Source organism: Staurois parvus, unplaced genomic scaffold (genome assembly GCF_062004578.1).
Source record: "Staurois parvus isolate SC_StPar_1 unplaced genomic scaffold, SC_StPar_1.0 ptg000502l, whole genome shotgun sequence".
In the NCBI taxonomy this organism is placed as follows: Eukaryota; Metazoa; Chordata; class Amphibia; order Anura; family Ranidae; genus Staurois; species Staurois parvus.
The window spans coordinates 1,947,501-1,975,122 of NW_028318298.1; the positions used below are offsets into that span (position 1 = coordinate 1,947,501).

The 27,622-nt window shown below is 42.5% G+C and overlaps 1 protein-coding gene across 2 annotated transcripts in view; it reads left to right on the forward strand.

The window, feature by feature from the left end:
• PRPF19 (pre-mRNA processing factor 19) overlaps nucleotides 1-27,622 on the forward strand; it is a 294,523-nt gene that overhangs the window by 87,457 nt on the left and 179,444 nt on the right. For both annotated transcript variants that reach the window (XM_089689866.1, XM_089689867.1), the window contains 4 exons: nucleotides 3,736-3,877; nucleotides 16,766-16,839; nucleotides 16,924-16,986; nucleotides 24,421-24,462. In XM_089689866.1, the coding sequence (XP_089545992.1) occupies nucleotides 3,736-3,877; nucleotides 16,766-16,839; nucleotides 16,924-16,986; nucleotides 24,421-24,462 (321 nt within the window). The remainder of the gene's footprint in view (nucleotides 1-3,735; nucleotides 3,878-16,765; nucleotides 16,840-16,923; nucleotides 16,987-24,420; nucleotides 24,463-27,622) is intronic.

A 27,622-nucleotide genomic window follows, 5' to 3' on the forward strand; every position in this document is an offset into this window, starting at 1 on the left:
AACAAAATTTATCTGGGGGTCAGCCCTGGGCTCGGGAAAGTCAAAGTGGCCATGGATCCCAGCTCCTGGGGTTGGGGGGCTCATTTAGGTCTTTGCTGTGCCCAGGGAACTTGGGAGTCCGATCTGAGAGATGTTTTCTCCAATTTTAAAGAACTATTGGTAGTGGTTTTGGCTTTAAGGGCTTTCTTGGATGCCATCTACATATCGGACGTGTTAATCTTTTCCAGACAATGCCACTACAGTGGCTTATTCGAATTGTCAGGGCAGCACAAGATCTCTAAAGTTACTTGCCCTAGCTCCGGAAATTCTGTTTTGGGCAGAGGGATGTCTGGAATCTCTGAGAGTGGTCTATCTGGGGGGGGGGGGGGGGGGGTCAGACAATATTTTTGCCAACTTTCCCAGCAGGAGCCCAGTACGTCAGAGGGAATGGGAGCTAAGTGCAGAAGTTTTTGCACAGATCATGGATCGATGGGGTCTTCTGGAGGTGGATTTGTTTGCCTCCGGCAGAAACTGGAAACTGGAAGAAACTTCTTTTCTTTAGAGAGAGAGTCTGGAGCCCTAGTGGCAGATGCTTTCACACGCAGGGTTGGGACTTCGGTCTAGCTTATACGTTTCCTTCGCTGGCAATTCAGGTGTAAGTTGTTTGGAAGATCGCCCTAGAGGACTGCCAAGTGATTCTCATAGCTTCATACTGACCAAAAAGGAATTGGTTTGCTTTCCTTTTGTCCCTGTCAGTGTCCCCTCCCTGGATTCAGTTCTATTTTGTGTGCATACAACAGCTTGGGCCAAAAACCTCCTTCCAGAGTGCATGCACATTCTATGAGAGCCTTATCAGCCTCATGGGCGGAGAGAGCAGGTGCGTCATGGGAATATATTTCCAGAGCAGCAGTTTGGTTGAATAACCATGCCTTTGTTAAACACTACCGTGTGGAACTTCTTTCTAGCCAGGACTTGGCCTTTGGAAGGAAAGTTCTACAGGCAGTGGTCCCTCCCTAAGTTAAGAATATTTCTTGTTTATCCTCTCATGTGCCCGGCCTGGAAGACTCTTTGGGGAATCCACAGTTACTTATGGTAACGGTCTTTCCAGGAGTCTTCTCCTTCATACACCCGCAAGTGTGAGACGGACCTTGGCCAGCAATTGGACCCCTCTGAGTGGGACCGCATATGGTCTAATACCAAATCATCCTCACAAAATACAGTAGCTCTAGAAACAAACTATAAAGTCTTAACCCGCTGGTATTTGGTCCCAGCGAGAATTGCAAAGTACACACCAAATTACTCCCCCACTTGCTTTAGAGGCTGTGTAGACCCGGTTGCACATTTCCATATCTGGTGGGATTGCCCGATAGCCCAAGTCTTCTGGGCTACCATCTTCAATGTTTTGTCCAGGATTAGCGCAAAAACTCTTCAGCCAGACCCAGTTACAGCTCTGCTCAATTTTGTTCCCCTCCCGGAGTCACCAATTCGCAATTCAAACTTCTCCTGCAAGTTACCACGGCAGCCAAACGGGTCATAGCCAAATCTTGGAAATCTCCTCCTTAAGCATTGTAGTTGTTAAAAATAGAGTTACACAGGCTATGATTCAGGCTTGAGTGTTTTCTCCCATCAAACTTTGACGACTCACTTCTTATTCCATGATAAACCTCTATACCATATGTTACCCTGGTACCATCTTATACCTACGCCACACATTATTTAATTTCTTGTAACCAATTGTAGAGTCATTCACCCCCCTCCCATTCCAAAATTTCTTTGGACCTTCCCCACTTGTTTCCCCCCCCCTTCTCCTTTCTTCCCCCCCCCCCCCCGCGTCCAAATGACACTGCCCATGTATGGAGAGGAAGTGGGGGAGGAGAGAACGAACCCAAACCCTCCCCCCAGCAGCTTGGCGCCTGAGTGTCCGGCCAAGGGCCAGGGCAAAGAAAGGGCATCAGTCTTCACAGCAGCAGACGTGAATCAATGCACAGAATTACATTACAATCTTGACAATATTTACAAAATTACAAAAATTTACAAAAAAAAGGAAACGAAAACTCTTAAGGGGAACAAACTCCTATTATTGATTACAAAAATGGTTTGAATGTAAGTGCCGTATTAAACCCAGGAAAATGAGTAGCCCTTACATTATAAATCCATTGGGTCTCTTTCCATAGGATTTGGTTGTCAAAATCACCCCCTCCCCATATAGATCCTATCCAAGGCAAAAAATGAAATAACATTTGAATCATATCCATGCACCAGGTCAACATGTCTACCAATGGGGGTGTATATTAGACCCACATCTATATAATAAAGATGATGCTGAATCCTGCGGCAAGTGGCTCTTGTTGTCTTACCGACGTAGAAAGCTCCACACTTACAGGTCATCAAATACACAATCCCTACGGTCTGACAGTTGACATGGTGCCTAGATCTGAAAAGATGTCCACTAATTGTATTACCAGCTGTGTCTTTACGGTACAGCGTATATACAGAACCATCCAAGTCAACTGGTTGATAGATACACATCCAAAAATTGAATTTTTTGTTAACTTGTCTGCATAGTAAACTTGAGGTTGAATTCATTGTCTGAAAGAAATTCCATAAAACCTTCCAATTTTTCATATGTACCAGTCCAGACGACGAGCACATAATCGATGTACCTCTGCCATAAAAGAATATGGCAGAGGTACAACGTCGAGGCCTCACCGGAAAAGATAGTCCTCTCCCACCCCCCAGGTAAAGGTTGGCATAGGATGGGGCACAGCATGTCCCCATTGCCACACCTTGTACCTGGAGGTAGGTGACCACGGTAAACATGAAGATGTTAGAGGTGATGATATGAAATAATAGGTCCAGAATTAAATCGCTGTAAGGCCAATATGATATATCCTGTTCATAAAGGAAGCTTTGTATCACCTCGATACCCTTGTGGGGAATACTTTGAATATAAAGATTCTGTATCTATGGCCACCAGCAAAGCCCCAGCCAAAATTTTCATATCCTCAACTAACTTCAGTAAATCAATCTTATCTTTTAAGTAGGAAGGAAGTCTAGTTACATGGGGACACACGTAGCCATCAATAAGCCTACTCACTGCTTCAGTTTGGCATCCTCTTCCCGATATAACGAGATGACCCAGAGATTTCCATAAGCATTTGTGAACTTTAGGGAGGGCATAAAAGGTGGGCGTTTAAGGCCACTTAATGTCCAAATAATCCAAAACCTCCTTATCAATCAATTTGGTCATGGTAGGCTTTGATAATTATGGATTTGAATCTGACTCCTCTTCAGTAGTTGGTACTTTTTGGTACCATTGATCATTGGATAATATATCCTGGTACATTCCAATATATTGATCCCTATCCAAAATTATAAACATTACCTCCCTTTATCACCACAATTTGTGTATTATTATTTCTCAATGAACATATAGTCTGATGTCGAGATGGTGTTCTGTTAAGAGGATGATCTATTTTTGTTGAAAGTTGCTCAATGTCCCTCGAGGTGTGTTTTAAAAAGGCCCAGATTGTAGGTTTCGTTTTAAGCTGTGGGAATTTTAGATTTTGCTTTATTTCTAGGTAGCATAAATGTGCTCCATAGTAGGAGCACATGTATTAATGGATAGGTTAAGGACAGGTGTGCTTGGAGGAGCCCATCCCTCCTTAAAGGTACAGGGATGCACATGATGCCCAGCAGTATATATAACTTGTCTAGTGCCTTTTTCTTAAATTATATATCATCATTGTCTTTTAGGATGCAGTTATGCTTCACAGCTTCACTTTGCGACAACAGCTACAGACCACTCGTCAAGAACTCTCTCATGCTTTATACCAACACGATGCTGCTTGTCGTGTTATTGCGCGTCTTACGAAAGAAGTAACAGCTGCCCGTGAAGGTAATTTTTTTTTTTTTTTTTTGTTCTAGTTTGGGAAGACCTATATGCTGTATACACATGCAATATGTCTATTTAAAATAACTCCAACAATTATGCAACAATGTCTCACATTTAATTCTGACTTGGTGGGGAAAATTAATTATTAGATGCCCTGCAGATTTTTTAAATGCTCCCATTTTTACAAAGAAATGAAGGGTCTATAATTTATATCATAGGTGTATTTAACCACTTGAGCCCCAGAGGATTTACCCCCCTTAATGACCAGGCATTTTTTTGCTGTTTGGCGCTGCACTAATTCAAATGATAATTGCGCGGTCATGCAATGCTGTACCCAAACGAAATTTACGTCCTTTTTTTCACACAAATAGAGCTTTCTTTTGGTGGTATTTGATCACCTGTGCGCTTTTTATTTTTTGCGCTATAAGCAAAAAAACCACGAAAATTTTGAAAAAAAACAATATTTTCTACTTTCAGCTATAAAAAATATATCGTAAACTCAAAGTTAGTCATAAATTTAAGCCAAAATGTATTCTGCTACATGTTTTTGGTAAAAAAAATCCCGTGCATTAGCGGGCAAACTGGCGCTATCTAGGAGGGGCGCTAACACTATCGGAAGTCACCAGTGACACTAATACAGTGATCAGTAAAAATCTGTTCACTGTAATCAATGACACTAATGACAGGGCAGTGAAGGGGTTAACTGGGGGGGCGATCAAGGCGTTAAATGGGATTTCTGGTGCACTAGCGGGCAAACTGGCGCTATCTGGGAGGGGTGCTAACACTATCGGAAGTCGCCAGCGACACTGATACAGTGATCAGTAAAAATCTGTTCACTGATCAATGACACTGGTGACAGGGCAGTGAAGGGGTCAACTCAGGGAGGGGCGATCAAGGGGTTAAGCGGGATTACTGGTGTACTGGCGGGCAATCTGGTGCTATCAGGGAGGGGCGCTAACACTATCGGAAGTCGCCAGCGACACTGATACAGTGATCAGTAAAAATCGGTTCACTGATCAGTGACACTGGTGACAGGGCAGTGAAGGGGTTAACTGGGGGGGGGGTTAAGGGGTTAAATGGGATTACTGGTGTACTAGCGGGCAGTCTGGCGCTATCTGGGAGGGGCGCTAACACTATCGGAAGTCGCCAGCGACACTGATACAGTGATCAGTAAAAATCTGTTTACTGATCAATGACACTGGTGACAGGGCAGTGAAGGGGTCAACTCAGGGGGGGAGGGGAGATTAAGGGGTTAAATGGGATTACTGGTGTACTAGCGGGCAATCTGGCGCTATCTGGGAGGGGCGCTAACACTATCGGAAGTCGCCAGCGACACTGATCAGTGATCAGTAAAAATCGGTTCACTGATCAGTGACACTGGTGACAGGGCAGTGAAGGGGTTAACTGGGGGGGGGGGGAGATTAAGGGGTTAAATTGGATTACTGGTGTACTAGCGGGCAATCTGGCGCTATCTGGGAGGGGCGCTAACTCTATCGGATGTCGCCAGCGACACTGATACAGTGATCAGTAAAAATTGGTTTACTGATCAGTGACACTGGTGACAGGGCAGTGAAGGGGTTAACTGGAGGGGGGGGGGCGATCAAGGGGTTAAACGGGATTACTGGTGTTCTGGCAGGCAATCTGGCGCTATCTGGGAGGGGCGCTAACTCTATCGGAAGTCGCCAGCGACACTGATCAGTAAAAATCGCTTCACTGATCAGTGACACTGGTGACAGGGCAGTGAAGGGTTAACTGGGGGGGGCGATCAGGGGGTTAAATGTGTCCTAGAGTGTTCTAACTGTAGTGTAGTGCTTGTGTACTCACTTTTTGGATGTCTTCTTCTCTGTCTGGAACGGAATGTGTCCAGGCAGAGAAGAATGACATCATATCCTGCCCTGTGTATTTATCAACACAGGACAGGATAGGACAGGGACCGATCATGTGATTTCAGCCAGAAATCACTGGCTGAAATCTAATGATTGATCCCTCCTGGATCAAATCGTGTCACCTGCGGGTCGGCGGGAGCGCGCGCGCCCCCTGCCGGCAAAAGTGTCGGGAGCGCGGAACCCGTTTTAAAACGTGGTTTTGCGCTCCACTGCCGCCCTGCACACGTATATACACAGTGGAAGGGCAGCAAGCGGTTAAATGATAGAGACAGAATACCAACCAAAAATCCAGAAAAAAACATGATACAAATGTTATAAATTGAGTTGCAGTTCAGTGAGTAAATAAGTATTTGATCCCCTGTCAACCAACAATACTTATAGCTCCCACAGACTGGCTTATGTGGTACACAGATTAATCCTGTCAATTTAAGAAGATGCTCCTAAGGACAACTCATTATTTGAATAAAAGACACCTGTCCACAGAATCTTTCTCTTCCATTTAAACCTCAATACCATGGCCAAAGAGCTGTCAAAAGATGTCGGGGACAAGATTGTAGACCTGCACGAGGCTGGAATGAGCTACAAGACCATCAGCAAGAAGCTTGGTGAGAAGGAGACAACTGTTGGAGCGATTATTCGCAGATGTAAGAAATACAAAATAACCATCAATTGCCCTCAGTCTCGAATGCATGCAATATTTCACCTCATGGGGTAAGGATTGATTATGAGAAAAGTGAAGGATCAGCCCAGAACTACACAAGAGGAGCTTGTGAATGATCTCAAGGCAGTTGGGACCACAGTCACCAAACAAACCATTGGTAACGCAATACACCGCCATAGATTGAAATCCAGCAGTGCCCGCAAGGTCCCCCTCCTCAAGAAGGCACACGTACAGGCCCGTCTGAAGTTTGCCAATGAACATCTAAATGATTCAGAGAAGGTTTCAGAGAAAGTGCTGTGGTCAGATGAGACCTAAATCGAGCTCTTTGGCTTGAACTTGACTTGCCTTGTTTATAGGAAGAAAAATGCCGACTATGACCCTTAGAACACCATCCGTGCAGTCAAGCAAGGAGGTGGAAACATTATGCTTTAGGACTGTTTCTCTGCTAAAGGTACAGGCTGATTTTGCCATATTGAGGGGCCAATGGACGGGGCCATGTATTGTAAAATCTTGGATGAGAACCTTCTTCCCTCCAGAACACTGAAGATGGGTCTTTCAGCATGACAGTGACTCAAAATATATCGCCAAGGCAACAAAGGAGTGGCTCAAGAAGAAGCATATTAACATCATGGAGTGGCCTAGGCAGTCTCCAGACATCAATTCTATAGAAAATGTATGGAGGGAGCTGAAACTTCGAGTTTCCAAGCGACAGCCAAGAAACCTTAAGGAAGATCTGTAAAGAAGAGTGGACCAAAATTCCTGCTGAAAGTTGTGCAAACCTGGTAACCAACTACCAGAAATGTCTTACCTCTGTGCTTGCTAACAGGGGTTTTCACCACCAAGTACCAAGTCATGTTTTGCTTGGGTATCAAATTTTACTTACTGAACTGCAACTCAATTTATAACATTTGTATCATGTTTTTTCTGGATTTTTGGTTGACATTCTGTCTCTATCATTTAAAATGCATGTATGATAAAAATTATAGACCCTTCATTTCTTTGTAAGTGGGCAAACTTACAAAATCTGCAGGGGATCAAATAATTTTCTCCACTGTACATGTGGAGTTTTGACTAAAGTGGAAAAATAAAAATCAAGAGTTGTGCTTTTACCTGCTTGGACGATTTGCTTGTGGTCACAAGTGTTTTTCTTCTGTTTTTGATAAGTTTTGCTATCAGCCTTTTTTTTTTTTCCCCCTCTCCCCTTTTTTGTAAATTTTTAGACCATATGGGTATTTATATCACATGGAAACGCAAAGCTGCCGGAGCAATTCACTGCTCCAGCTGGGGACGGGGGGAACAGTGTGGTGTGCGATTCAGAGCATTACATGCGCTCTTTGTTCAAAGAAAAAAACATTTTTTTAAGTTTCATTTATGACAATGTACCACAGCTATGTGATTTGGTGCAGTGCACTGGGATCAAATATAGTCTGCATTGCAGTGTGAAAGGGACACATGGGAAATAATTGTTTTCTGTATGTCCCTTTGGTGACAGACATTTTACAGTACAGTAAAACATCTGTCACCACACATGGTATAAATTGTGAACTTAAATGGTATAAATTAGCCCACTAAAGTGGAGACTCAAAAACCAGGTGTTAAAAACAGGAGTCTTCTAACCTGTAAGTAACATCTTTTATATCCTGTAAAGAATAATATTGTAACTGGTATAATCAGTGCTAGCAAGGTTGAAAGTTTTTTACTCAGCGTGCCATTTGCAAGAATAGAGCAAAAACTCCAGGATGAATACCCATACACCATAGAAACTTCTCTACACATGGTAACGCACAACTCAGTTCCCAGCTTGTAATGGTCTTAACAGGAAAGGTGTGTGGCCAACTACCATTTTTACCTTTTATTTCATGATGAATACCGCTGTGACAGATATGAACAGGTTGCCATTCTGGAATTTCACATTTACAGATTTGGAGGAGAAAATTTATATAACACTGAGCAGAACCTTGAAAAGAGTCATCTGCTCGCCGAGCAGGCGTTTAATGGAGTTGATGTGGGGGAGTAAGTCAGAATGCTCAGGCATGAAAATTGGTTAATATATCTAGGGGGAATTTTGGGGGCTCACTGCAAAGGATAGTTTGAGGATCCAAACAAATTATCTAAGTTGAGTGGAGGTGGCATACTCAGAGGTGCCAGCCCTATTTTTCACTGCTACCCCTAACAGCCAGGAGAGCAGCCCATCTAGTAGGATTGGTGAGGGTAATGCTAGAAGGTATAGACAGTTGGTGGTAGAGGATTCGATAATTGGAAGGACTGAATAATTTGTCGCCAGGATTGCCTCAATTGAATGGTTTGCAGTCTTCCTGGTGTCAGAGTTCAGCAGATGGTGAACCAGGCTGATAAATTACTGAGAGAGGTGGAGTTGCCCTTTTTAAACTAGGATTGACTGGGAATGGGGAACTAGAATATAATGGGGCAGATAGGTCAGTCAGGGATCAGATATTAATGGAGTGTGGAATGGGGGAGAAGTTTACGACTGTTAGGGAGTTACCCATGTTACAAGTTACCATTGGCAAATAATGTTTGTACTGCTGGGAAAAAAAAAACGTATACTGTAAAAATGCTTCTAAAATACTACTTATAGGCCAGCATAAAAACGCTATTATCAGCATAATTCATCCAGCTTTTGTTTCTTTTTTTTTTTTTTAGTGTTTTTTTGAGCTTATAAAAAAACTAGTGTGAATGGAGCTTGACCGCAATAGGACTAGTTTACAAAAAAAAAAAATTAAAAAAGATAACCTGCCCGGCACCTGGAACTGCATGTCCCAGGCGTTGGGTGATATAATTTGTGCATCCCTGGTTGTAGTCTGGAAGATGCTTGAGTTTATTAACCACTTGCCCTCCAGAGGATTTACCCCCCTTAATGACCAGGCCTTTTTTTGCTAATCGTCGCTGCACTATTTCAACTGCTAATTGCACAGTTCTGCAATGCTGTACCCATACTAAGTTTACATCCTTTTTTCACACAAATAGAGCTTTCTTTCAGTGTTCTTTGATCACCTGTGTACTTTTTATTTTTTGCGCATAAACAAAAAAGACCAAAAATTGTGAAAATTTTTTTTTTTTACTTTCGGCTATAAAAAATTATATAGTAAACTCAAATTTAGTCAAATTTAGGCCAAAATGTATTCTGCTACATGTTTTTGGTAAAAAAAAATCCCAATAAGTGTATATGGATTGTTTTGTATGAAAGTTATAGAATCTACAAATTATGGTATAGATAATGGAATTTACACAGCTTTTACTTTCTGACTGCCTATCACATTTCTTGAGATGCTAAAATACCAGGACAGTACAAACACCCCCAAATGACCCCTTTTCGGAAAGTAGACACCCTAAGCTATCTGCTGAGAGGCATATTGAGTCCATGGAAGATTTATTTTTTTTTCCATACATTTTTGGAAAATGACAACATTTTTTTTTTTTTTTTTTTTTTTTTTTTACACAAAGTTGTCAAATTATATATTGCTCACAAATGCAATGAGTATATGTTGAATTACACCCTGAAATTCATTATGCTGCTTCTACTGAGTATGGGGATTCCACATGTGTGAGACTTTTTGGGAGCCTAGCCATATACAGCAGCCTGAACTCCAATGACCACTTTGAAAGCCTGTGGGTGCGTAACTTCCAGACTACCTATCACAGTTTCTGAGGTCCTGAGATGCCAGGATAGCACCAAACCCCTTTTTCGAAAGTAGACACCCAAAGGCATTTAAAAAGAGGCATGATGAGTATTTTGCAGATCTAATTTTTTCTCACAAGGTTTTGAAATGTAAAAAAAGAAAAGAAAAAATGTTTTTGTTTCTTCATTTTCCAAAAATTTGTGGCAACAAACGAAATCAGCAAAATACTCACAATGCTTCTTTTAAAATTCCTTGGGGTACCTACCCCAATAGTAACAGTACTTTCCAAAAAGGGGTCATTTGGAGGGGGGGGGGGGGTTGGTGCTATCTTGGCATTTCAGGGCATACGAAACTGTGATAGGTAGTCAGGAACTGTAATGAGGAAATAAAGCTCTTTAAAAGCCTGCAGGTGCTTATTGGATTTTTGGTCCTGTACTTGGCTAGACTGCTAAAGTCTCTCACATGTGGTATCCCCATACTCAGGAGAAGTAGCAGAATGTATTTTGGGGAGTAATTCCACATATACCCATGGCATGTGTGAGCCATAAATTATATAAGTGACAATTTTGTGTATAAAATTAATTTTTTGGTCATTTTCGAAAAACTTATGGTAAAAAAATAAATTCTTTTATTGATTCAACATGCCTCTCAGCAAATAGTTTGGGGTGTCTACTTTCCAAAGAGTTTATTTTGGGGTATGGGGGCATTTTAAGCCCAGAATTAGACATTTATGCCACACATCACTCACTCTTCTAACCACCTGAAGACCAAACCTTTTCTGACACTTTTTGTTTACATGAAAAAAATCTGTATTTTTTGCTAGGAAATTACCTTGAACCCCCAAACATATATTTTTGTAAAGCAGGTACCTTAGTGAATAAAATGGTGGGTTCTGCAATTTTTTATGTCACAGTACTCGCACAGCGATTTTTCAAATGCAAATTGTTTTGAGAAAAATGCACTTATTTTAATGCACAAAAACACAATATATTGGGTAATTATTTTGGTAACTTATAAAAGAAGATGCTATGCTTAGTAAATAGATACCAAACATTGACATGCTTTAAAACTGCGCAATGGTGACAAACTGCATACATTTTTATTATCCATAGGCAATGTTTTAAAGATACCATTTTAGATTTACAGAGGAGGTCTAGTGCTAGAATTACTGCCCTTGATCTGTCGTTCGTGGCGATACCTCACATGCATGGTGCAACTGCTTTTTACATAATGACACGGGATCAATGCTCGCTCACACAGGTGCATGGGGGACAAGGGTATTTTTTTTTTTTTTTTTGATTATTTTCAATTATTTTTACACCGTCTCTTTCATGGTTTTTTTTTATCACTTTTAATGCTATCACATGGAATGCAAATATCCTTATAACTTCAATGGGTATTCTCATACATTCTTTTTTGAGAAATCTGGGGTCTATCAGAATCTAGATATCTCCTCTGCCCTTACATTATCTAATCTCACCAAGATCGGTTTGATCAGATGCTTTCCCAAATTACAAATGGCACCTTTTATAGCCTGTGAAACTGAAATGATGAAATTCTCATAGCTTCTGATTTCTTAGACTATAGAGATGGTTGGCACCATTCTGGTTTCCAATCAGCTCTATGGTCAGCTGGCATAAACACCAGCTGCATTCTCAGGTTCCTCCGATGGAACGGGACTGCCCAAGAAGGCCGTGGAAGGCATCATCCTGGTATAACCACTCAAAGTCCAGTGATGTACTAGTACGTCGCTGGTCCTTGTTGGGTGCATATGCTATGTTCTTTCTTCCCTGTGGACTGAATGAAAAAAAGAAGAAATCTCTGCTAGAAAAAGTGTGTGGTATGCCCACCATTAGAATATACCTCCCTGCATCCACCCACTTCTAATGGTGGGGCACACATGAAATGTGCCAGCAAATAATATAAAATATATATCCACCCACTGGCCACCCCAGGCATATATGACGTATTTGCTCTTTTTTTAACTATGAAAAATCTCATCCAACAGCGCTGCCCACACTGATTTATGTGTATTCTGAGAGCAAGTTCCTGTCAGAATAAACAGGTCGATGCTGCAGCTGAAAGCATTCCTGCAAAGAAAACAGCAATGGTTTAACAATAAAACAGTAAAAGTGTAACAGTAGAATAGTAACAACAAAAACAACTATTTTTGGTTTTTACATATTTTTAATTTTTTTTTAGGGATTTGTACTTTAGTTTTTTTTTTTATATTTTACAACTTTAACTTTTTTCAGACAGATTGTAGGGTCTCTCCAAATGCTATAGCCAGTTTCCTGACTACCTAACATCTTTCGAGACCCTGTGTAATTATGTACCCTGAACTGTGCCGTGCTATACCCTATACTAATAGGGTATAGGGTAGCGGCGAAAGTAGTCCTTGAGGCAGAGTCTAGGTTCGTCAGGACAGGAGGAACAAAAAAAGTGAGTGTCACACCTAATTCCATGTCTGCTACAGACACGGCATCTTTTTTTGGGTTAGGGCACCAGGAATATTATTGGGAAAATGGCTCTCATTCAGCCGGATAACTGCATCTGGGCTGGGGGTTTGGGCCACAGCACATTCTGGATACAAAAGGGCTGTGATGATCTCTTCCTGGAATTTTAGGAAGGATCCACTTTGTCCAGTTGCTTTGTAAAGGACAAAAGCATTATATAGAGCCAATGGAAATAAATAAACAAACACTTTTTTTTGCACCAGCGTCTGGCTTTTCGGCAAACTAAGTATGGCTTCGTTGAAGTCCTCCCCTCCCACCCCTCCCTTGTTAAGGTTATAGTCGTTGACACAGAGAGACTTCTCAACACCAGCTTCCATGGTAATTTGGATGGTCGTATCTGCATGAATGGAAAACAGGACGAAAACATCCCGTTTGTCCTTCCACTTCACTGCGAGCAATTCCTCGTTTCTTAAGCAGGCTTTTTCCCCCTTTCTAAGACGGGTACTTACAAACCGTTGGGGGAAGCCCCGGTGATTAGATCGCACGGTGCCAGATGCGCTAATTCCAAGATTGTACAAATGTCTAAATAGTGGCATGCTTGAATAAATATTGTCCACGTATAAGTGGTACCCTGTATGGAAAAAGGATGACCCCAACTCCCAAACTATCTTGCCACTGCACCCCATGTAGTCTGGGCATCCGGGGGGCTCCATGTGACTATCTTTTCCCTCATAAATCCGAAACTTGTATGTATAACCTTGACCCCATATCTGGCACGCTTGCTAGGGATAAATTGTTTGAATGCAAGGCGGCCAGAAAAATCGATAAAGGGGTTATATGTGTCCTAGAGTGTTCTAACTTGATTTGTGTGCTGTTTTTACTCTTCTCTCTCTGGTACGGAATGTGAAGATTTCATCACTTCCTGTCCTGTGTAGCTGTCAACACAGGACAGGATAGGACAGGGATTGATCATCCAACTTGGGCTGGACATCACTGGCCTAAATGGAATGATTGAGCCCATGGGGATCAAATCGGGACACCCGCGGGTCGGCGGGGGTGTGTGCGCACCCCCTCGGCCTGCAAAAACTGCAGGAGCACGAATTACGTGTGTGTATATATACGTGGTCCTGCGCAGCAGTAAATGTACTGCGGGTGGTCCCCAAGCTGTTAATAGACCACATAGATGGGTTTTTGCTAGAAAATAATATTTTAAGCATGGTCTGATAGGGCAGATAACCAAAAGGGAGGGTTGTACTTGTGGGGCTAAATGAAGAGTGGTCCAGCAAGGAGCGTGGTCAGATAATAATCTCGGGTTTAATCCTGCATCATCCAATAGAGGTAGCAGATTGCGGACACCAGTATGAGATCTATACGGGACATGGTGGAGTGAGCCGCCGAAAAACAAGAGAACGCCTTCGTGTGGGGGTATCTATAATGCCAGGTGTCTGTCAGAGCAAAGTCCGTAAACAAACGGCTAAGTCTAGTCGGGGTGGGGGGGTCTGTCAAGGAGTGCAGTTGGTCCAGAGTGGGATTCAAAACCATATTAAAGTCCCCAAGCCATATTGCAGGTACCGTTAGGTGTTGAGCCATGAAGGAGAGCCCTCACTGACCACAGTGGAGTTATGCAGGGGTGGAATATAGCAAGCGAGGATTAAATAGGGGTGACCACACAGGGTTACATGCATGAAAACGTATCTTCCAATGCTAAGGGAAATCAATTCCAATTGTACTGTTTTAGTCACCCAGCACAGACACCCCACGAGAGTATTGAGTGTGTGTGGCATGGTATGCCCAGCCTGTCCATGGGCGTTTTAAGGCCAGCTGAAGTTGGCCTGTGATGTGTTTCGACCAGCACTACTTAAGGCAGTTGAACATGGTTGACCGCTTGAGTTTATCACGGATCCCGCGGACATTCCAAGTGAGAAACTTCATTGAAGCCATGAGGTGTAATGTATCAGATCCGTGGACGACTGGTAGCTGCACCCCCTTGGCTGAGACTTTGAGGGGCATCCTGAACATAGAAAGGTGTATATAGTGCAATTATAAAACAAGTTACCATGTACCAACAGTTCTGATAAATACAGACTATAACAAACGTGCGAACAAACCTAAACGTTTCCCCTGCCCCCCACCCTCCACCTCCCAAACTTGGTGGGGGCATTAATCCCATAATAGACAAGCATAAACCCCGTCCTGAGGGGACGAACTCTCGCTGGAGAGATGTGTGGGCAGCAGAACACATGGTACAAATATCAGCATGAAGCAGACCATAGAAAACTGGGTAAATGTGAGAGCGTCCACTCAGTGGTTCAGAATCCTAGGTAGTAGGCCCCCCCTTATGAAGGGGAATATACTGCATGTCTTCCGATCTCAGATTGAGGTGGAAATAAGAGGAATAAGAGGAACGTGGAGGGGGGCAAAAAGTGTAGGGGTGTCATTGCCAATGAAGCAGGATGGGGACAGGGATACTGAGGCCGAAGTAAGGGAAGAAAAATGATAGGGGAGGGAGAAGGTAAGGATCGCAGTGAAGTCATCAATGGCGTGTTGGGCCTTAAGAGTCACTGGGGAAAAAAGTAAAAAGGGGGAGAGAATAACATCCAATTTCAAACAGGAGAGTCAGAGTCCCCATCCGACCCCTCGGCAAAGAGGGAGACATACTCACGAACTCCGTAAACCGGTATCGGCGTCAAGCAGGGCGACTGCGATGTTCATCATGTTGGTCGAGCCAGGGTGAGGCTATCTCTGGGTCCTTGAAAAAGTGCACCCGATCCTCACCCACCACCTGGAGACAGGCAGGGAAAAGCATGGCATACTTCAAGTGTTTAGTGCGGAGGCGCCGTTTGACATCCATGAAGCGGGATCGTTGCCGTTGAATGTCCGAGAAGTCAGGGAACGCCAATATTTTAACATTCTGGTAGGAGATGCTGCCTCTCTCTCTAGTCAGCCATAGTACAGTGTCTCGGTCCCTAAAATTGAGGAGTTTTGCAATGAAGGTTCGAGGAGGCACACCCTCTGGGGGCTGGCTGGCTGGCATGCGATGTGCTCGTTCCACTACCGGGGTGGACGAAAGGGCCTCCCTGCCAAAAGTAGAAATGAGCAGGTTTTCCAAGAATGTAGCTGGGGTCCCAGCCCTCTGAGCCCTTCGGGAGGCCAATAAAGCGTAGGTCACATTGTCTGGACTGGTTCTCCAGGTCCTCCTGTTTCAGGGCGAGCTGTTGCAACTAGCGCTGCATGGCCTCAGAGGTGTGCCGTAAAGGGTGTAGAGTGTCCTCTGCTTGACTGATATGGGCCTCGGTCTCGGTGACCTGGTCACAGAGGTTTGTGCATGTCTTGGCGTATGAGAGAGAGAGAGATTCAACTTCACCTCCTCTATTTTCGTCGTCGGTGTCAACTGACACGAGAATATTGCCTCAAGAACTCTCGCCGTGTCAGCGGTCATAGGGCCCCGAGGCTGAGGAGGTGCCATCTTCCTTCGGAGGGCCCTGCTCCTGTCTGAAAAATTTATCTAAGGGGGGTGTAACAGAGGCAGCCTTCTGAGGGGGAGACATGGTACAAGATGAGTACAAGGCTGCAGGTAAGTTAGAAAGAGTAGGAAAGCTACAAAAGACACTCAGGATGTCGTGTCAGGATATTATCGGGAACCGAGCTCAGCACCCACGCTTCCTACTCCATCTTCGTCCAAGCCTCCAAAATAGGACTTGCCTTTTAATTGCATATTTTGGCGTACAGGACACAGGCCACCCTGTGGACTCACTGAGTTGAATAGGGTTATAGGGAAGGTGCCCTGAGGGAGGGGGTCCTTTAAAAGCATGTCTGTGTCTAGTCACCTGAAGGTGCGCGCCTATAACCTATTGTTTATGAATGCTGCCTTTTTGTCCTTTTACTGTACTTCCAAGTTATGAAAATTCATTCATATATATATATATATATATATATATATAATTTATTTTTATTTTTTTTCACTTCTTATAGCTTGTTGCAAAACTGTCTATTGTTGGGAATGGTTATCCTAGGGCTGTCTTTATAGCTTTGATTGCCAATGTACAGTCCTCTGAAGGTAGCATAACCAATGGTCTAAGTCTAAAATCTGTGTCCTGTAATACAGTATACTCCCAAGAAAATGTGTTTACATGTAATTCAAAAATTAAAATTTTCTATGCTGATATAAATTTGCTATAATGTGCATTAATTGAACATATTCTGCTTATATTAGTTTCCTATAATAACAGTGTGTTCTTTCTGTGTGACAGCCCTTGCTACTCTCAAACCTCAGGCTGGTATTTCTGTACTCCAGGCCAGTCCTGCACCACAAGCAGGAGCAGCTGTAAGTATATTTAGCTTGTATTGTAATGCTTGCTTTATCTTAATTTTCCTCTCTTATTCATTATGTAATAACGTTTCTTGACAGGGTTCTGTTGAAGCAATGGAGCTAGGAGAACTCATAGGAATGTCTGCAGAAATTATACAGAAGGTATGTTGTATGGTGTACTATATGTAAATTATAGAACTACACTGAGATGCATAAAAGAAAAATCACTAATACATAGATACAACCTAAATTAATATTACAGAATGATTATTATAAAAGCAAAGATATTGTTATGCAGATAGCCCCTTCTCTACGGTTCTGCATTTTGGCTAGGGGAAACAGAGGGAGAGAGCAAGTTATAACACAACTTTTATGATACGCAATACTCAGACACGCTCACGTCGATATCCGTCACTCTGGTGTCCCTTTAAAAGGTTCAACTTTACCAAGAAACTGCTCACGTAGGGTCAGGAATGCTTGTAGATAAAAACAAACTATGCAGCTTTGAACAAAGTTAAATCGTACCCTTTTTGTAGTTTTAGGTCATTTCTGTATCTCTCAAAGCCTGTCCCAGTTGCTCTGAGCTTTAAGCGATGCTTCTGCAGAGGAGATGGACCACGTGTGTAGGAGTGTGATGTGGGGTGAGCAATAATAGTTGGGACTGTCTTACAAATGTCCATACAACAAGGCATCTCCTGGAAGTTTTTTGGCCAGGGTTTGGGAGCCATGTAAATGGCTTGGTGCCTGTAGCGAGGGAATTACCCAACTTTAGACAAAGCTGCACAAATTTTTTTTCTTTTTTTATGTCTACATGCATTCCTTTTTTGCATAGACAGTTTTAGGTGAAGGTGAACAAACTTTAAGGGGTCCTCTGTCCAACCTGCTTTTTTTTATGCGATTTTGCAATTTGCTGACATCCTCTAGCAGATAGCGATCATTCTGTTGGCAAGTTCCTTGACCCAAATCCACATTGCAGTGTATTCGTCAAGTATTCAGACCCCTTTCCCTTTTTTTTTTCAATTTTGTTATGTTGCAGTCCGATACTATAGTTGTTTAAATTCATGTTTTTTCATTAACCTACACTCAGTAGCCCATAATGACGAAGTGAAAACAGAACTTTAGAAATGTCTGTGAATTTATTAAAAAGTAAAAACTGAAATATCACTTGTACTTAAGTATTCAGACCCTTTACGAAGTACTTTGCTGAAACACCTTTATCAGCATTCACAGCCCTGAGACTTTTTGGGACTGACAGGCTTTGCACACCTGGATTGGTGGGTTGTCTGCAAATATTTGCAGATCTTCTCAAGCTCAGTAAGATTTGATAAGGACCGTCAGTGGATATCTCTTCAGAGAGTTTCAGTAAGGTTCATAAGTCAGGGCTTTATCTGGGGCCACTCAAGGGCATTCACAGAGTTGTTCCCAAGTCACTCCTGTGTTGTCGTGGCTGTGTGCTTAGGATGGTTGTCATGTTGGGAGGTGAGTCTCCGGCTCAGTATGAGGTCCTGAGCGCTGTGGAACAGGTTTTCATTGAGGAGATCTCTGTACTCTGCTCCATCCAGCTTTCCCTCAATCCTAACCAGTCTCCCAGTCCCTGCTGCTGAAAAACACCATCACAGCATGATTCAGTATTGGGATGGTATTGGGTAGGTGATGAGCGGTGCCTGGTTTCCTCCAGACATAACCTTTAGAATTGAGGCCAAACAGTTCAGTCTTGGTTTAATCAGACCAGGGAATCTTGTTCCTCACTGTCTGAGAGTCCTTCAGGTGCTTTTTTGCAAACGCCAAGCAGGCTTTCATGTGTTTTGCACAGATGAGGAGCTTCGGTTTAGCCACTCTGCCATAAAGCCAGATCGGTGGAGTGCTGCAGTAGTTGTTGTTCTTCTATACAGGATCTCTGGAGTTCAGAGTGACCATCAGGTTCTTGGTCACCCCTTTACTAAGGCCCTTCTCCCCGTTGGCTCACTTTGGCCAGGTTGACTAGCTCTTGAAAGAGTCCTGATTGTGCCAGACTTCTTCCATATGAGAATTAAGGAGGCCACTGTGCTCTTGGAGGTTGTGTCCGCCATTTTGCCTTTGTGCATCCCCCTTTTTCCCATTCCCTCACAAACAACACCGACAAAACAACACAGATGGTGAGTGGATACTGAGTTGCTGGGGGCACCATAATGTTAACCGTGCGCGCCCTCCCCGTTTCCATTTAATAGTTTCTAGTGGGGGCGGATTTCTGTGACCGGGCTTTTTCCGGTGGCCATCTTGCTGTAGCTCGTGACAGTGGTCATGTTTGAGTAGGGTGAGTTGGCAGACATTTTTGTGTAGCCTGGGCTGGCGGCCTTTTCTGAGCCTCCTCAGCCAGTGGTGTTTTGTTTTGGCACTTCTTGCAGGCAACTAGGTCTGTGGGAGCAAGTCGAATGTGGCACAGCTCAGAAAAAGTCTGGTTTTACTGTGTGTGACTTCCTTTTTCTCAGAAGGGCGGCCCACTTTGCAGGCCCTCAGCCAGCAGCCTCCCTTGTGGGGCCTCAAACAGTGGCCTCTCTTGCATGTTGGCTTCCTCTGTGACTCCGCCAGTGGTCACGTTGGGTAGACCTCCCACTCATGCCCGCTCATGGACAAGAGCTCCTTGGCGTGCAGGCTGGCCCCCACTTTATTAACCATGTGACACGTCACCTTGGTTGGATTGCAGGTCCTTTGATTCTGGAGTATGGGGACATATACGGTTTGTCAGGCCACACAATAGCAGTTATTTTCCGACAGACTAGTTCTAGCCCTTCAAGGCCTCCTTGGATTGGGACAAAAGCTCCTGGACCTACAAGTCCACCAAGCCTGTGGATAAGTCTACTGCAGCACACAGGTTTGCCCCTCCTGCCTCTAGGTTGGGGGGTGGGGGGGCGTCATCTTTGCTTTGTTGACAGTCCTGACAAAAGACAAGGTTTGCCTGTTCCGAGGCCTTTAGTCCCTGAATTGTTTTTTGTGCTGTTTCAGAGGGTCAAGCGGGAATTCATCTGTTTGGTGATGGTTTCTCCTGTTGTTTTTTTATTTATTTTTTTTAGGTACCATAGACGTCTGTTCCTATGCGTGAGGAACTTGTGCGATTCCTATGCTTTGCTATTGGGGGATGCCTGCTATCAATTTTTGGTGCTTCCCTTCAGGCTGGCTTTGTCTCACCGGCTGTTCTCCAAGTTGCTGGCTCCAGTCCTGGTCTTGTTGAGATGACGGGTGATGGCTGTGACTGGTTGATAAGGCAATCTGCTTCTGCAGGAGGACTCTCAGATTGTGCTGATGGACAACATTGGGTGCATGTAGCACTCTCCGCAGGGCTTCAGATGATTCTGGAACAGAAACCGTTGCCTTCTTGCTTGCCATTGCTTTCACGAGGCAGGTGTAAGATCTGGGGGTCTTGTAAGTCTCTCCTTTTTTGGTTCTACTCAAGGTTAAGGTGGTTCTCTTCTGTGGCCCTTCTTTCTAGAGAAGATGGTGTTGGATTTTCACCTAGGGACATTGTTATGCCTTCTTTGTGTCTACGGCCATCGCATCCTAAGGAGGTTGTGTTGAACAAAGTGGTTTCGTGTGTGTGTCTACTGCAGCCTCCTGCCGGTGTTTGAATTTCTTTTATGCAAACAAATGGCCCTAGAGAAGGCCTGGTGAATACGGCAGACACTTGTTCAGGAGTACACTGTTAATGGAAAAGTTCCTTCCTTTCCCCGTTAGGCTCTTTCCTCTAGTGCTGTTAGAGCCTCCTATGGTTTCTGGCACCCATATCTCGAATTTGCGTGGCGGCAACTTTGTAGTCTCTACAGACGGTTAAGATTATTTACACAGTCGATATGTTTTGGTCACAAAAATGTGCATGCTGCTTTTTAAGGCTCTTTGCCCCCTTTTAGGGTGGTTGGCATGTTTTGCCTGGTTGCTTTTTGGTTTCCCCACCTCTTGTTGAGACACTGTTTTGTGACATCCCTATGGTCAAGTTTCAGAAGAGCTATGTCTGTCAGTGAACGCAGGGTTTTTTTTTTTTCGTTTGTTACTCACTGTAAAATCCCTTTCTCTGAGCTCATTGATGGACCCAGCACCTACCCCTCTATTGGCATTTATGCTTTTTGACACAGCTTTGTTACAAACTGGACTACCTAAAGCAGAGAGGGTGGGGTTTATACCAGAAGGGATTGTCCATAGGTGGGCGGTGCTGAGTTCTTTTCTGCCTAGAGTCCTACTTCTGTAGGTGGCGATTTTAAGCCTATGGTCAAGATTCAGAAAAGCTGTGTCCATCAATTAACTCGGAGAAAAGGATTTTACGGTAACGAAAAATCCCTTTTTCAATTCGTCATTATGGGGTACTGAGTGTAGATTAATGAGAAGAAATAAATTAAACTGTAGTATCAGGCTGCAACATAACAAAATTTAAAAAAAGTGAAGGGGATCTGGATACTTTGTGAATGCACTGTAGGTTGTAGGTTGCAGGCTGCACTTGGATCCCTCTGTAATGGACAGCATACAGATATCGATGTCATGAGCACTTCACTACATCTGAAGGGTCCTTTTTGATGCAGTTTCTTTTCGCAGGAACTGTTAATTTATAGTTTGGGGTTATAATACATGATTTCAAATCTGTAAGTAAAAATTTTGTGAAATTTACAAAAAAGGAAAAAAAGACCTCGCATTTGATATGAAAAATTGTAAAGCAAAGCAGGGAAAGACCTCTTTCATACAGGGCATACTAAAATGTCCACCCTTGAATGGCTGTTTCCCCACACAGGGATGCACAGGTGTTCATGTATCCCCATGTAGGCAGTCCCATTGATGTCAATTAGGTCGCAGCAGCCACATGGACAAACACTGCCTTTTAATTTGACATCCATGTGGGTTCATGGCTGCAAACACACTGCATGGTAGTCAAATTGGTAGTAGCATTTGTCTGTGTAGCTGCTGTGTCCCAATTTAACGTCAATTGGACTGCCTGCACAGGGATGCATGGAGCACCTTTGCTTCCCTGTGTGGGTAAACACACCCCACCAAGGGTGTATACTTTGCGCCCTGTGTGAATGAGGCTGAAGGGTTTAAACAGCCTGAGAAAATAGATCCTTTTTAAACAGGGTTACTTACTGTTTGTGGACATTAGAGCAAGTGGGTAATGAAACTTTGTGGGAAAGTTCTTTGCTTTTTCAATCTTTGAGTCTACTGTGTGTTTACATTTAAACAACTGTTGAAACTCCTTTTTTTTTTTTGCTGATGCATGCCTGCCACTCAGCTACACAGATTGGCGCCTTGCTGTAAAACTCCTAGCAGATTCCAACAGCTACAAGTTTGGGAGCTTTGCCCTGTGGGGAATTACTTTGACAAACAATTTGTGCTAAGTTATTAAAGCATAGTTACTCCTTTTATAAAATAAAATTAAGCTCCTGTTACAATAAAGGGCAGGCAAATTAACCCCTTGATGCTGACGTCACACAAATATACGGCCTCACAGAACTGGGCTTTTTTCCGTGGGGCCGCATATTTGCTCGGGGTGTCGCTAAGAGCTCCGGGTCCCATTCTAACGATCAGGACCCGGGACTCCCGATTCTGGGTCACATGATCACTGCGATAGCCTCTGATAGGTTATCACAGTGATCAGTCACTGTACAGCCCAGCCCCCTTGTTTTTGTTTTTATTCTCTATGAATGGAGGAGAGTTGCATTGTATCTCTCTAACTCCTGGCATAGAGGGGGAAAAAAATGTTTGTTAAAAAAAATAAAATAACTATTAAAAAATTAAATACAAAATAAAGACAACAATACCTAGATCAAGGTTTGATATAGTTCAGTGGCAGGGTAAGTGTTTGGGTCAAGGTCAGGGTCAAAGGTCAGGATTTTTTTTTTTTTGTAAATTGGCGTCATTGTCAGTGTGTTTTAGGTGAACAAAAAACAAAATGTGCATTGTTTCTGGGCTGTACTAGGGGTACAAACAACAAATAACATTTTGGGTTGTTCTTTGGTGGTAGGTTATGGTAGTAACAAGAAACACACAGCTAAATTAAAAAATATATATTTTTTACTATTTTGGACCAGTTTTCCTTTGTTAAAAAAAAATCAGGAGATATCCAATACCATTTACCACCAAATGAAAGCCCAATTTGTCCTGAAAAAAAAAAAAAAGGTATAATTCACCTGGATATACAAAGTAGTTGTGATGTGTACGGTTTTACTAACACATGTCAACATTGCAAAATTGTGCGTAGGCATTAAGATTTGTTTTACCCTTAGGCGTGAAGGGGTTAACTTTGTGACCGCATGCTCACCTGTTCACATATAAACATGTATAAAAAGTATTGAAAATGGAGGTGCATTGACTTTTTATCTGCATCGTAATGCACGTTGACACGCAGTTTGATGTACGTTTGAAGTGCTATGCAGTTTTTCATGTTCTTTCCCAAGAGAGACACTAATTTTTGGTTTTGAATTGTGTAATTATTGTGATTGTGCTTGCTATATTGAGGAGAAAGAGGCTGATGAGATTGGGGCAAGCCAAATGGTACTATTAAGTGCATCCATTGCTCACACAATGTGAGAATAAAGGGCAATTTTGGTCCTTATAAAAGGATTTACAATGTCTACCCCTCCAAGATGGCTGCTATATGAGTCCTTGTAAGGGACAAAATTAAGTCTTTTTTTTTCCCCTCAATAGACTTGCCTTAAAGTGTTACTAAACCCAGGAACCTGCATTCACTGTATCTGGTCTCCCACAGTGCACAGAACATGGAAATGCAATTATTTTAGTAAATATAAACTGCGAAATACCTTTTCTCATCAACACTATATAGCAGTCTTGTGACTTCTATTAGTGTTCAGCAGAGCACTGGTTAAAGCTTGTAGTAGGAGTTTTCGTTCTGCTGTAGGCGAATGAAAAACCCCTGACCTCTGTCTGGACAGTGCTGATTGACCCTGTGCTGATCACATGCACTCCCCTAAGAAAAAAAAAACCCTCTAGCAATACACACCAAACTGAGCATGTGCAGAGTGTCTTCACAACATATGTCTTATCAGGAGATAGAGGGGAACACTGGAAGAAGGGAATGATCAGAGAAGCCAGGATCAAACAGTGTTTTTACTCAATGCAGAGGCTTAAACTCTTATGTTCCACAGTGAGTATAACCAGCATGCTTTACTGCGTATACAGACTGATTTTACAGTTGTGGGTTTAGCAAGACTTTTAAAGTGACATTAAACCTTACATTTTTTTTAATTGAAAAAATAAACATGTTCTATGTGCTTGCTCTGAGCAGTGGCTTAGAACTTTTTTTTAAGATAAGTTAGTATTTCTGTCTCTTTAACTGTAAATAGGTGGAACTTACCCCATTTAATTAAGCAACATTTTCAACAGAGAATAAAGGCAATTTAAAAAAACTCGGATAATGAATACTGTTGAAAAGTTTCAGCATGACACTGGACAGCACCAAATATACTTAAACTGATTGGTAAAATAATATTACGTTTTCATTCATCGAGAGAATCTTTTGTTCAAATGTTGACCTTCAAAGATGAAACCCCATATGCAATCTCATAAGTTGAATTCTTAAAAAAAAATTAATGCTTTTTTTTTCTCTCACCTCTTCATCATTTTTAGCTTCAGGACAAAGCAACTGTGCTCACCACTGAACGCAAGAAGGTAAGACATGAGTTTTACCTTTGCTCTAAAAGGTTAAAGGGTTTACAGAAAATGTACAGTTGCTCTATTTATAATCTTCCTTATTATAAGTATGTTATACTTTTAGCTTTCTGTTTTGTTGAAGTAAATGGTAACTCTAATTGACTGACAATTAGTTTGTTACAGCACTGTGTCTCATAAACACTTTAATTACCATTGAGGGATACAGGGATACAGCATTTCATATTCATGTACTTTGTGTTGTACTGCTACCTGCAGGAAATTGCAGACTAAGCACTTAAATCTGAAGGCCAGCTGCTAGGAACTGCAACCCATCTGCTAACCATCCTGCTCAGTTTTGTTTTGTGCTCTCAAAGAGGTTGGATGTTTTCTTCAACTTTGCTGTTCCAAAAATTTGCAGAGGTTCTTCTCTTCAGTCCATTGCTGTTTGGTAGATGCTTGATTTAAAGCGGAATCCAGCCATTTTTTGTGTTTACAAAAACTGTAGCTGCTGACTTCTAATAAACACACACTCGCCTGTCCCAGGGTCCAGCGGCGTGCTCACCTGCGCCGTCCCTTCTCTCTGGCATCTCAACTGTGGGCACCAGGCGATTGCAGCTTGCAACTTCACAGCCAGGTGCGCACTGCACATGCACGAGTCACACACTGTGCATCCTGATTGCTCCGACAGTCTTCTGGGACCTGTGGGAGGAGGGAGGGGGCCGAACTTCCGTCACAGTTTGTCTCGGCGAACTGAGCCGGAAGTGAAAGCGGGAACTTGTCAAAGCCAGGTATCTGCTCCCCCCCTCCCAAAAGGTGCCAAATTGCCAAATATGGCGGGGGAGGGGGAGGGAGGAGGCAAACAGGTGGAGCTTCCACCTTTTGGGTTGAACTCCGCTTTAAATCCTAATAGTCTCATTCAGTCATTAGCATAGGTTTTTTCCAACTCATATTTATTCAACCACTTCAGTTGTGCCTGCTCGTAAGCACAAGGCTTTGCTTCTGGATCATGTTGGCACCAGTGTAAATGTTTACTGTAGTGCATGCTCCCAGGCTCAGAGCCATGGCTTTTTTTGTTGCCCATCCTGGCTTGCCAACTTTCCAGAGAGTGAGTTTGCTGTGTATGTGGACTTTGCCAGGTTCATTTCTGGTTTTCTATTGGCCTACAAAATTCTTGGTTTTACTGGTTTGGTGACAAATTGCGCTGTTGGGTTACTGTATTGGTACTACTCAGTGTTGTACTATGCAGGCTATTCTCATTTTACTTTGTGTTTCATATAGTAACACACTATTCATCTTTTTGCATAGCAGTACAGTGTGTTGTTTATAACCTAATGGGGCCTTTTTATTGAGCAAACATTTTCAATTTAAAGGTGAACTAACCCATTAAGCGTTCTGTGGGTTGGGTCCCAGTGTGATATGTAGCAAAAAGATTTTGGCCCCATAGGGCTGGCAAGTGGTCTCAGTAGGGACCCCTGTAAGCAAGGCACATGCTTGAAAGTTGTTTCAGTGTTAAGTAGATAATAATTGTTCACGGAAAATGCGTAAAACACAGTCAAGGCATTTCATAGTGCTAGGAGGGTCACTTCTTCTGAAAGGTTTGTGAGACACTAGTTATTAGTAATACAAGTGAAGAAAAATATGTCATACTTTGAAATGATATTGCTAATCAATAAAAATATATCCCTTGCCTTCCTTCAGTCTGCTCATTAAAGGGAGTGGTTAATTGTTCACAGGTGCGAAAGATGCTATATAACTTTCTGTTGAGCTCTACACACTGGCATATTGCTTAGTGAAAACAGCACACAGTAAACAGTTAACCTTTTGATTGCCTTCAAATCTTAACCCCTTCCCAGCCAGTGTCATTAGTACAGTGACAGTGTATATTTTTAGCATTGATCACTGTTAGTGTCACTGGAGATGTCAGTGTCATTTAGTCAGTTCCTACCCAACGTTCCTTTAGATTGGCCACCACACTATCACAGTCCCACTAGAAGTTGCTGATCACCTCTGTCTGTGTGTTTGTGTGTGTGTGTGTGTGTGTGTGTGTGTGTGTGTGTGTGTGTGTGTGTGTGTGTATACAGTGTGTATGTATGTATGCATATATATATATATATATATATATATATATATATATCTCTCTCTCAAGAGAGAGAGTGCGATAGAAAAGTATATATGCCATAATTTGTAGACCCTATAACTGTCACAAAAAACAATATAATATATACGTATTGGGATTTTATTATCAAATACATGTAGCAAAATACATTTTGGACTAAATTTATGACCAAATTCAATTTTTTTAAATCTTTTATTATCAAATGTTTTATAGCAGACATTTTTTTCCCAAAAGGTTTATTTATTTATAAAATAAAAGTTGTAAAAAAAACAGTGGTGATCAAATACCACCAAAAGAGAGCTCTATTTCTGTGAACAAATTAAATAAATGTAATTTGGATGCGCAATTGCCACTTAAAGTTGTGCAGTACCGCATAACAAAATATGGCCTGGTCATAGAGAGGGTAAAATCTCCCAGAGCTTAAGTGGATACTTGTTGAAAGGATATTGCACCCCAAAGTTAAAGTGCTAATGCAAAATCCAATTTCATGTAAATATATCAAATTCATGCAGCCATAATAACAATGTGCAAATATGTCAAAAAGCGTCCACTGTGGGAATTTAACCACTTCCCATCCAACCCATGTATATAAACGGCCGGACAGGGGCAGAGCAGGGGCGGGTTGCCGTTACGCATAAACGGCGCCCGCCATTTTGGACTGTGCGTGCTCCTCTGTGTGAGGCCCCGATCATGTGATCACTGATTGGCCAATCAGTGATCACATGAATAGTAGTAAGCAAGAAGTCACTTCTGACATCATTGCTTAAGCTAAGTGTGAAATCTGTGAATGATCAGAGATCACATGGTACAAGGCTATTCACAACAGCCTTGTACCATGTGATATGCTGTGACTAAACACAGCTCGCACAGTATTTCTCAACGGCTGCAAGAATGCAGCTAGAGAAGAAGAAATAATTGCTTTTACAGCCTTTATGGGTGTAACCGCAATCTGTGTAAAAAAAAAATAAAAAATCACCCCTAACAAGTAGTAGAGTGTCACTATGGTGACACTGTACTGCTAGGGTGACAGTATGTTTAAAAAAAAAAAAAAAAAAATAATAT